General features: G+C 37.8%; 1 protein-coding gene across 1 annotated transcript in view; it reads right to left on the reverse strand.

Annotated features, from left to right (window-relative positions):
* Window positions 1-516: 516 nt before the first annotated feature.
* The window catches only part of SPON1 (spondin 1), a 203,452-nt gene continuing 192,520 nt past the window's right edge, over window positions 517-11,448 (reverse strand). Inside the window, exons 8-16 of the mRNA XM_030038164.2 lie at window positions 11,240-11,441; window positions 10,040-10,180; window positions 9,620-9,695; window positions 9,004-9,186; window positions 8,495-8,665; window positions 8,219-8,386; window positions 7,170-7,334; window positions 5,177-5,440; window positions 517-4,314 (exon numbers count right to left, since the gene is read on the reverse strand). Coding sequence (XP_029894024.1) covers window positions 4,151-4,314; window positions 5,177-5,440; window positions 7,170-7,334; window positions 8,219-8,386; window positions 8,495-8,665; window positions 9,004-9,186; window positions 9,620-9,695; window positions 10,040-10,180; window positions 11,240-11,441 — 1,534 coding nt within the window. The 3' untranslated portion in view covers window positions 517-4,150. The remainder of the gene's footprint in view (window positions 4,315-5,176; window positions 5,441-7,169; window positions 7,335-8,218; window positions 8,387-8,494; window positions 8,666-9,003; window positions 9,187-9,619; window positions 9,696-10,039; window positions 10,181-11,239; window positions 11,442-11,448) is intronic.

An 11,448-nucleotide genomic window follows, 5' to 3' on the forward strand; every position in this document is an offset into this window, starting at 1 on the left:
ATATTTGCATTTCTACAGCAGCAGCTTTGCTGAGCGGCTCCTCCAAACTCCTGTACTTTTCTGTGTAATTACCAGTGCTGTACTCATGCTCACAGCGTACCTAAATAATGTAGTCGCACAAAATGTCAGTTGAAAGGTTCACAAAATCTCAGACTTTTTCAAAGTTCCTTTAACAATTTTTCCATTCATACGTCACCAGGCTTTAAAATGTATTCTTTTAAATAGTTTCTCTTTTATTAAAAACCAACAACAGCAACAAAACCTACATGAGAGTAATACAGGGTAATTTGAGCAACGATCCTAAGTTAGCCTGTGATTTCTAAAGAAAAAGAAACTATCTGACAAAAACCTCAGTGTAAATGACTTCCGATTGGAAAGAATGACTGGCTCTAGTCATTCCAGCTCACTCCAGATATCCTGTTAGCTTGAACAGAAGTGAAATGTAAATAAGAGCATGACTTGACTCCTTATATTGATAAGTACGTGGGTTGAACAGAATCTCATACAAGTGTAAAATTCATAGTAAAGATGTCTTTATTCCAAAATAATAATAATAATGTGTTAGCCAGACAGCTACAAAACATCTACACAAGACTTTGGTAAGAAATATTTATGGTAGCTTTTTCATAATTCCACAGCAAACAAAAACAACGAAGGAATTCTAAAAATGCAATCAAACAAAATTTTGTTTAAATTGTATGCTGCACACACAGAGTCCTACTGTACATTTGTTAAGCCCCTAGCTTTTCTTTTTTATTATGTGTAAAGCTTCTACAGTTTGTATGTTAGGAAAAAAACCATACACACAATGCTAAAATCCGATAGTTGAGCTCTACAAAACTGGAGTGATATCTGTGCTTTGAGTTTAGCAGTATTATTCAGGAGATAAGTGAGATAACAGGTCTCATTTTTATTGACTGATAATCAGTGGCTATTACACTACTAGAAAGTTTACAGTAACAATGCAATACTTCTACATATTGTGTATCAGAGCTTTTTTTTCTGAATAGAAAATCAACCTCTTATTTTTTCTTCATTTGTTTTTGTTTGTGGTTTTTTTTTTTTTTTTTTTTACAAAATGTAACAAGCTTAAATATTTTTTTTTGTATCAAGTTAGAAGAAAGACAAGTGACTTGTAAAATGTTTCAACAGAAAAACAGTGTGAAAAAGCTGAACCTAGGCAGGAATGATCACATGCTTCTGACCCAGTGCAATCTATGTTGTCATTGCATGTATTAACAAGGTGGGGGCGAAAAATATTCCAACATTCATAACTTTAATGAGCCTAAGAGAAATGACTGGAAATCACACTGAACAGCCTCCTAGGAGAAAAAAAAAAGTATATGGAGAATCAAATTAGTAAGAACCACAGTGAAAGGAATGCCAGATTATTTTAATGGACAATTTTGTGGGCACATTCAGAAATATGTATTTCCTACATACCTAAAGGTGTATTTGGACTATGTAGCCTTTGGCAAAGGGAGTAATTAAAAGACAAAATGGCTTGATTAACTGGAACAAACATGAAATTGAAAATAACATTGTTTTTAATTGATTATTTGCAGAAACAGGCAGAGTTTTGCAAGATTAGCTTGAACAAGTGGTAAGGGTTGATGAGATAAAATACAGTCCATAAACTCACAGCATTTTTTTCTCCATTCAGGAAAAACTTTCTTCTTCTGCTCCCTCTGCTCCAAGCTCCCATGGATCCAAGCCTACAAAAACTACTCTGTCACACATTTCTTAGTCAAAGGTTATTTTTTTGAATGATTAGCCTCAGCTGGGATAGCCTCTGGTCAGGCTTAGCAAGAGCAGCTCACAAAGGTAGGTTGTGTGTGACTCTTGATTGCATATGAAGCTCTGCCCTGGCTGAGTGCCTGGCGTTAATCTCTGTAGCCCTTCTCTGCAGCCATCTGTCTCTTCACCTGAAATACGCTCAGCTAGTAACTCCTCCAGTATCTATACCATTCCACTGTTTTTTTTATTGGTTTGGTTTTTTTTTTTTTGTTTGGTTTTTTTTGGTCATAAAAGGGTAATATGCAAGGTAACGTCATAAATACATTACTTAGGGACAGTCTTGCTGCTACACTGTAATGACAGTGCTATAGAGACCTAAACTGCAGAATTTTTCAACAGGCACAAGGAGGCAAACTATCTGAATTAATATTATTAAATGAGCCAAGCTGTGCAAAATGTAAATTGTTTGGTTCTAGCATTAAACCTTGTTGTATTCTTTTTTCTCCTGGTTTGGTTCACTGTGGGCTTGCACCCATTTCATGTAGCAGTGGCGGGAGAGGTTTAACATTGCAGTTGGTTCCATTATTTCGCTGTCCCTCCCTTCATTCCAGATCTAAAAAAAGTAGTAAAATGCCTTGAGGGGGTGGGATGCAACCGCTGTGGAAGTCCTGAGCAGCCCTTGCAGTGTTCAGTGGAGAAATGATGATGAAAAGCCCTACGGTGTAATGCAACCAGCCCGTCTAGCCCGTTCAGGTACAAGGAGGTAACAAGAGGATTCCCAGGGTAATGATGGGGGAGTTGAAGAGCTTCAGTGGGTTGTGGTTCACTTCAAATGCAGACACTTAAAACCTGGGTGTCAGGTTCTCAGGATTGTGACCGAGTGTTAAGGAAGTGAGTAAATTACTTAAGGCTGGTTTAAAGAGACTATAAAATAAATTTTTCTCCATTCATTTCTCTCAAGCTTGTTTTAAGTCAGTATCAACAGTCTTTATTTTCAGTGCATTGTTATTACTTATGTAGAGACATAGCTGTATGCTGCCTTTCCTAGGCCAAAAGATAACCCATCACCTTCACCTCTTATCTTTAATGTTATATTGTTAAACTTATAGGACAGAATTATATTCCAATGGCAAGTGAAGCCCAAGTTCTTGCTGGTCCTACACCTGATTTTGTGTAGGGATGAGAGCTAAACGCTGCAGGAGACTGCGTAAAATAGCAATTAGAATGGTGAGGAGCTGTCTTCTAATCTCTGGCAGTTTGTTGATCACTCAAGAGGTCAGGGAAGATATTTATCCTGGCTAATATATCTACAAATGAGTAATTCTCTCAAATCTAGTAACTCTTAGATCCTCCTGTACTCTGAGTAAAAACACATCAGTGACACCATTGTAAATATATTCTTGTGTCAATCTGTAATTAATATTTTAAGAGGCTGTCATTGTTTCATTTCAGAGGCTCAGTTCCCTTTGTTTGTTACAAGGGATGCATGAGAACCTGGCCCACCTTTTCTCTACCGTTTTTATTATATTATAAACCTCTTTCTCTCTTCGCCTGTGATTAACATCCTCACGAAACTGAATCTAATTTTTTTAGTGTCTGTCATGTGGAAGTCTTTCCATGACACAGCTGTTGTGACTCTGTGTTTGGACAAATTTCTGTTAGTTATGTATCCGTTTTGAGAGACAGTGGATACACCCAATATATGAATATGGCATCTAGATATAGCATGCCATTCACATGTTTTCTTTGTGTGCTGTTTTGACTGTGACTATGTAGTGGGCAGACGTCACTATTGAGCTGCACAAATTATTTCCTTTTTAAGTTTTAAAGAAACAAAGACCATTTTGCATGGACCATAGCATCCATGTGAAGAGAAGTATATAGGATAATTATTATAACTATCAGCTTAACCCAATAGTGTAAAAAGATAAACATGCACCTTTAATATTATTGAACCAGCATTACTGAAATGACTCCTTGGCATAGTTGTGTAATCACATAGGCACTGCTTTGGATTTTCAAAATCAAATCGAGAGAGAAATCCTCCCACATATGAAACATGTTACTTTAACTTAGTTATGTTAATATGCATGCATCCCATGTCTTTACAAGTAATATTTCTATATGGCTATTCCATGTCCACAGATATGTCTGTATTTTAGTTAAATGACTCATAATGACTTTCTATTTTTATGCGTTAAGGGCTGGCTGGAGTACCAAAGATTTACTCTCAGCATAAATCTGTGAGGAAATATTTATAAAATATATTTCTTGCACCAGCAAGACTAAAAAGCAAACCACACTGCAAAAATGAAAACTAATATACACTTTATATTTTTTTTGTTTTAAAAACCAAACCAAGGTTGACTTTCCATTTAGCTCAGAGTGCATCACTTGGAAACCTTGTGTTTTGTTAACAAGGATGAACATTACATGCTCTTAGCTCCTTTTTGTCTTTGCAACTAGTAAACTGAGTACTTTTGGACCTCTTCTTTACCATCATGTAGCGTTCCTGAATTCCACCTCCACAGAGTGTAGAACATTCTGTCCAAGCAGTCCATGGTTTCAGCCTACAAGCTGAAAAAATAAGAAATTTGATTAAGTTTTTAGTATTTCAGTCTAGCCTACATATCTCAATATGTGTACCACTATGCATGTGTGCACACTTACATCTTTTGAATCTAAGAAAGCATATTGCCTGGTTTATTACAGTAGGAATTAAGAAACCCCAGTTAAGTATAATTAAGGTGCATTCGTCAAACACTGGAAAAAATGTATCAAAGAAGAAATTTACTGTCTACGTTATAAAAGACAGATAAAATTAAGAAACTGTTTAATGTCGTACAAGCATGAACCACAACTTAGCAGTAATTCATATCCAGATAATGTAAACTATACTACAAGTTGTTATGTTTTATTGATTTGAGGCATCAGTGCTTGATAATACTGTCCCTGATCGAAAAAGCAGTCTGAGCAGATCTCTTAGAGCAGTCTGAGTCTGAATCAGATTATTGAGGTAGAAATCAATTCAGTTTTGAAATTTAGCATTGGATCCAGGAACAAATACTTTCAAAGTTCAAAGGTAGCTGAATGCAAAGATTATCACCCAGGTCTGCAGAAATTGCAATCAGTCCTTTGCTAGGTCTAAATTCTAGATTTTTTTCACATTCCACATTTTATAGTGAAGAAGCTAAAATATTTTCAGCGATAGAACATGGACAGATGTGAGCCTTTCTCCATCGTGCCCTAAACTTAGGTCACGCATTTTTGGTGACAGGCAAACATCAAAAGTGGGTATGCTTTACTTTATTGCTAAAACTTTCCCTAGACTGAAGTGCTGAAAATGTTCTTGCAGCATGAAGTGGAGCTGTGCACCAACTCCCGATATGCAGAAAAGACAGAGACACATGAGCATACTAAAAAATGGTTTCACACTCACCTGGATATTGCTCACTATCTACATTTTTTTTTGCTTGTTCACTTCTCCTTTTCTCCCGGGCCTCTTTCCAGCGCCTTTTTTCCATACCTGGGCCTCTCAGGCATTTCCTTACTCGACATTTTGTACGTTGGACAGTTTCTGGGCATGCTGTTCCTCCAAACTGTGGTTCTATTTTAATCATTCTTGTCCTGATCATATGGCCCTTTCCACATGAGGTATTGCATTCAGACCACTGGGACCACTCTGTTAGTTCACAGTCAATGGCTGCAAAGAATGAGAAATATTACATGAAAGCCACGAGATCTAAACATAAGGTCGAGAAGAAACACACAGATGTGCCTAATGAGTTTTTACACCCTAAATACATGAACACAACTTAAGCCTCCAGTCTTTTCAGCAAATGTTGTGAGGCTACACGTCAATTTTTTGAGTCCATTTCTAGCAGAAATATTATTTGACACTTTCCTCAATTTCTTTTTCAAGAGTGGTACTCGCAGATCACTAAAATTACAAAGAACATATAAATAATTCTCCTGTGCCTTCTTCAATTTTCCACCCATATGTGTGTTTTATAATGAAAAGCTGTTAAAAATTGAGTTATATTTACAAAGCATCTGTCTGAGATCTAAGCCTTGCTTTACTGGTAGTGTTATGTGATAAGCAAAATTCACTAATAGAATCATAGAATGATTTGGGTTGGAAGGGACCTTAAAGAGCATCTTTAACCATCAACGCCCCTGCCATGGGCAGGCACACCTTCCACTAGACCAGCTTGCTCAAAGCCCCATCCAACCTGGCCTTGAACACTTCCAGGGATGGGGCATCCACAGCCTCTCTGGGCAACCTGTTCCAGTGCCCCACCACCCTCACTGTAAAGAATTTTTTCCTAATATCTAATCTAAATCTACCCTCTTTCAGTTTAAAGCCATTACCCCTTGTCCTATCACTACATGCCCTTGTAAAAAGTCCCTCTCTGGCTTTCTTGTAAGCCCCCTTGAGGTACTGGAAGGCTGCTGTAAGGTCTCCCCAGAGTCTTCTCCTCTCCAGGCTGAACAACCCCAACTCTCTCAGCCTGTCTTCATAGGAGAGGTGCGTTAAGACGTAATACCATTATGTCCTAAAAGTTTTCATCTTTCAACACTGCTTAAAACTTACAGCCCCAGTGAATAATAATCAAAATGATATTTCATGTTATTTAAGAAAAGCTGAATTAGCAAATTACAGTGTAAAAGCCTTTTTAACCAATAATTTATGTGAAAAATAATGTAATTAGTTATAAAGCCTCATAAACTAGCTGGCAACAGGACACTAAAAGCAATCATATCTTATTCATTCAGCAGCGCCTTAGGCTATGACATTTCACAAAGACTGCAAAGCAACTAGAAATTTGCACCACCCAGGAAGTGGGGGATTTCGGTGGAGTAAGGTAAAAAATCAATGCAGCTTTCTCCATGCCATCTGCTGGCTTATATGATACTCCAGGTTGAAAAGGGATGTAGATCAGTAAAAAGGCTACGGTACAGTTCAGAGATGTATCAAAGATGGAGCGAGCCTCTTCTGTGCTCTTTCTGTGAGCTAAAAAAATCACACAGGTGATTTTAATCTTTTCTTCCTTCCTTCCTAGCACACATTCTGTATTGGAGTAAAAAATAGGTTTTATAATTCTGACTTATTTGCTACTGGGAAGTGCACAAACTGTTGCCTGAAGTTGTAGTGTGTTAAATATGCAGAAACTGTATACCCAAAGCAATATTGGTCTTCAGTGTAGGGGTTAAGTAAGGCAAGCTGAAATTAAGACATGGTCATATTCCAGCTCTCAATAGCTGAAAATGCACAATAGTAATAATAATAATATAAAAATTAAAAAAAAAAAATCCATAGTTGATATCACTCCTATCTAAGAAGTGATGCTAAAAAATGGTGAGGAGTTTTGACCCATAGACTGTGACACTCATAATTAGCCTCCTCTTTCCAGAGAGTTTCCCACACTTACGGCATTCAGGCAGCATGCATTTTTCTGCTTGTTCCAGCTCTTCATTGCAGTCCCCAAGCTCAGCAGCAGATTTCAGCATCCTTTGCCGGGTTCGCATTCCTTTCCCACATGTTACACTGCAGTCACTCCATTCAGACCAAGGAGAGAGTAGACAGGGGATGGTATCTAATACAAAAATAAAAAGGTAATGAATTCTTGTTATACATAAATTATGAAGGTATACATTTTGAAAATAATACAGGTGGAAAATGTACTATGTTTTATATGTCATCAACCAGTTATACTGTGTTGTCACTTTGGACAAAACGAACCACAAGCTGAATGATGTTGCTGAAGAAGCTCAGAAAACACTATATTAAATTGAAAGGTTTGCTTGGTTTTAATAACTTTTCTTTGCTATTTTTTCCTATAGCTTGTTCATATCTGCAGAGTCCCAGTGCTTCCGGGGAATAAATAGTTTAAGAAGGTATGTTCAATCATAACTCCTGTAAAAAAACCTGGATTGTTTCAGTGGACAGAACTGGAAGTCAAATTGATATAGTCTAAAATGTGATACTTCCACATTTTATCTACCAAAAATCTCTTTAAACTTAATTCTTTCTGTCTTTGATGAAAATCTTAACAGTTCTTGAGAAATTAAAAACAATAGTCACAGTAAGGGTGAGACTGGCTGATTCCACAAAAGGAACACCTCAATTTCTGAACTGTTCATGGGCTAAAAGGAGAGGGCACTGTTTTATTCTAGCCTTACGATTAAATAAATATACCTCATATTCCATAAATTAGAGCTGCTTAGGTGCGGCTTGCTAATATACACATCACTGTATGGGTAATACAGTAATCGGGTAGCACTGAATATTTTTTACTGATACTCTCATCCTGATGGTGAATGTGGTACTTAATGCACATTCCCTAAGGGATCTAATTTTAAGGAGAACAAGAAAAAGCAGGATTGCTTCTGATTTAACTATATTCTTTGTGTGATGGAGCAATGTGTCAGAAATTACGCCTCTCTCTATAGCAGAGAGGTTGAACTCATGGACACTTACGGCATTCAGGCATCATGCATTTCTCTGCCTCTGTAGTTTCTGCCTTGCACATGGATCCATCAGCAGGAGTCATCTTGATCATTCTGTGTCGTCTCTTCATCCCCGTGCCGCAGCTGGCACTGCATTCATCCCACTCTCCCCATTCAGTGACAAGGCAGCTGCTAGGGGCTATTCAAAATGGACAGAGAAAATCATTCACTAGTAGAGCTCAGAAAAAATGGTTTGGGCAGTGCTGCTGCTATTGGCTGGATTTACAAAGCTAAATAAAATACTTACAACACTCCTCATTTACAATACATTTCTCAGTCTCTTCAGTAGGCACTTTGCACATAGAGCCATCTTCAGGGAATTGTTTTACGTATCTTTCTCTAGATCGTGTTCCCATTCCACAGGAAACACTACAGGGGGACCATGTAATCCAGTCAGACATCATGCAAGTGGAACCATCTAAAATACAGAGAACCATTTTAATTGCTAATATTAACAGAGTTGCTGACAAATCTGTAGCTGCCCATTTGTGTGTAGTACCACTTTTATGCCGCCTCTTACGTTCCGACCTCTCCGCTATTGCTTACTTTACTCCTTTCCTTTGTACTTCTGTGTACTTCATGGACCGACTCAGATGAACTGCAGAATTGACCAGAGACAGCTTCAATTTGTATTCTTCAGCAATTATTCCTGTTTGCCATAGCCCAAATCACACTACAGCAACCAACAGCTTTAAGAACTTTAAAGGAAGAGTAAACCCTACAAGGTTTTCTTCTCCACCCTTTCCTCTTGATTACCTTCATCGCTGCAGCCTGGACCCATGCATGGCTGAAAATCTTGGGTATCTGGACAGGGTACACTGAGGTCCAGCTGAGCTTTAAGCATTCTCTGCCTCATCCTCTTGCCCTTTTCACAGGTAGAAGAGCTGCAGGCTGACCATGGGGACCAGTTTGAATATATGCAGGTCTCAGGGGTATCATCTAAAAAGCAAGAAAAGGCAGTGAATATTAGAAATTGTCTTCCATTTGCTTCTCTTTGGTGGTTACTTTAGATGCTAATAGGATACTTTCTTTCCTCCTGCATTCTATCTTCTACATTTTAGCCCAAAAGAAAAAAAAAAAAGACCAATTGCCAACTTTCATTTAAAAAAAAAAAAAAAAAAAATTTGAACCCCAAAAGACTTCTCTCTTTTATTGCTTTTATTGTTATTGTCATCTTCCAGGTATACATGCAATTTCTTTGCTGTATAAGGGAAGGCTAATAGTAGATACCAGAAAAGATAAAAACCTAAATCACTTTTTGTCACTGAGCGGGACTTTTGCTCCTAAGTCAGTTTTGTACTTTATCTAGAAATAACAGTGGAGAAGGGAACAAAATATAAATTAGTACAGCACAAACTGATTCAAAATGTACCTTCTTCTTTTTCCTCTGGTGCTAGATCTGCCACAATATCATCTATGTTATCAGGTACGATATTGCATTGCTCCCCCTGCAAAGAAATTATTGTGGAGATTGGATACAGGCAACTCATACGTGTATGCAGCGAGAGGGGCTAAAACAGTATACTGTGAGGCATTATTGCATCTGCAGCACTTTTTTCTCTTCTAATTCCTATGCATACTTAAAAACAATCCCCAATTAAGCAGATACAGTGATTACCAGAAGTAGGAGAAATAATACCTTAAAACAGTTTTAGTTCTTTTCTGCTATTATCTTTGTTGTGGGTAGGTTAAGGAGTGTAGATTTGAGGGGAGGGGAAAGGAAGGATTGGTTTTTTAGTTTATGAAGTGGGGTTTTTTGCTTGCTTGACAATTTTAGATATATATATTATACCTTGCGTGCAATTCTCTCAATAACAACTCTGGCTACCAGCTTGATAGATCCTCCTTCTGGATCATAAAATGGACTTTGAGGATGATCTAAGCTTGTAAGTGGTCTGATCTTCTCCTGAGGCACTGTAGGTTTGTTAGGAGACTGCAATCAAAAAGAAAAAAAAAGTTAAAAAAAGAAACTAATAATTATTATTAATAGTACAAATCATCTGCAGAAATTAAAACTTCTCCAAAATGCTAAATTGGGAAATTCCAATATAAGATGGAACTCAGTACATTCATACTTACTGGTAAGGTGGTGTTTTGGGTGTTTTTGGCAGGAAGCACTTCACTAACACTTTGGGATTCAGCCCTGAAGCTGGGTTCACAATAAAATGTATGCCTTGTTGTGTGGTTAGATAACTACATTAGTAAAAAACATTATTCAATATGCCTCCAGAGCTGCATTATAACTGGAGAAATTCCTTAGGTTCTAAAGAGACCAGGTGTGAAAGAAGAAAACAACCATCTTCAGTCATCTGAAAAAGGAATATGTGTGGTATTTGAGGATGTGACTAATCTTGTCTAATTTCAGCTGTCTATACTGTCTGTATAGACACATAGTGTAGGTATGCTTGTCACCTATGGAGACCTAACTAGTTCATTAACTTGACATAACTCATTTGGTCAAAACCAGGACTTTACCTGAGGATGATGTGATTCTCTTCCTAGACTGAGAGAGTGATGGAGACAGAGAAAATGGATGATTTTAGAGTCTCGTGGTGATGACAAGTCCAGAGTTTCAATCCCCGCTGTAAGGAATAGTTAGGTTTTCTGTGCCAAACAGAATACTTGGCATTGGGTTGAACCAGTAGAAAACTTAAGTTGATGTGGCTGCTGATGGCACACAGTTCTGTATCAAAGGGGTTGGACACCTTAATGCTTAGTTTTGAGCAAACTAAGTCCTCTGTTTATATTTAATAATACCCCAGGTGAATGTAATATTATCCCATTAATAATAATGCTCAGGGAATTCAGACACGATGACTGACAGTAACTGTAGCTAGCATCTGTCTAAATGACTTTTAATTCATTATAAGCAAAATTTTTACTAGAGTAGTATGAAGGCATATATGGCGTTACCATGGATCAAATAGCTTTCATTCTTCACTGCTTTAAGGTAAACTTTATGTTTTGAATATATTACAAATAGTCCACATACTTCATAGGTAACGCCACTGTCTGTGCCAGCATCCCAGGGTATTAAATCCTGAACGACTTTCTGAACCCAGCCGCAGTCCTTGGTACAGAGGTCTTCGGCAGACAGACCCACGTTCCAGTCCGGGCTGGGGCCGAGCATGGTGAGGAAGGACATCAGGTGCCGGTGACGATCGACAGAAAATTCAGCAGAGGGAGCAGCTCTCCTGCAAA

The sequence above is a fragment of the Aquila chrysaetos genome, chromosome 16 (assembly GCF_900496995.4).
Source record: "Aquila chrysaetos chrysaetos chromosome 16, bAquChr1.4, whole genome shotgun sequence".
NCBI classification, from domain to species: Eukaryota; Metazoa; Chordata; class Aves; order Accipitriformes; family Accipitridae; genus Aquila; species Aquila chrysaetos.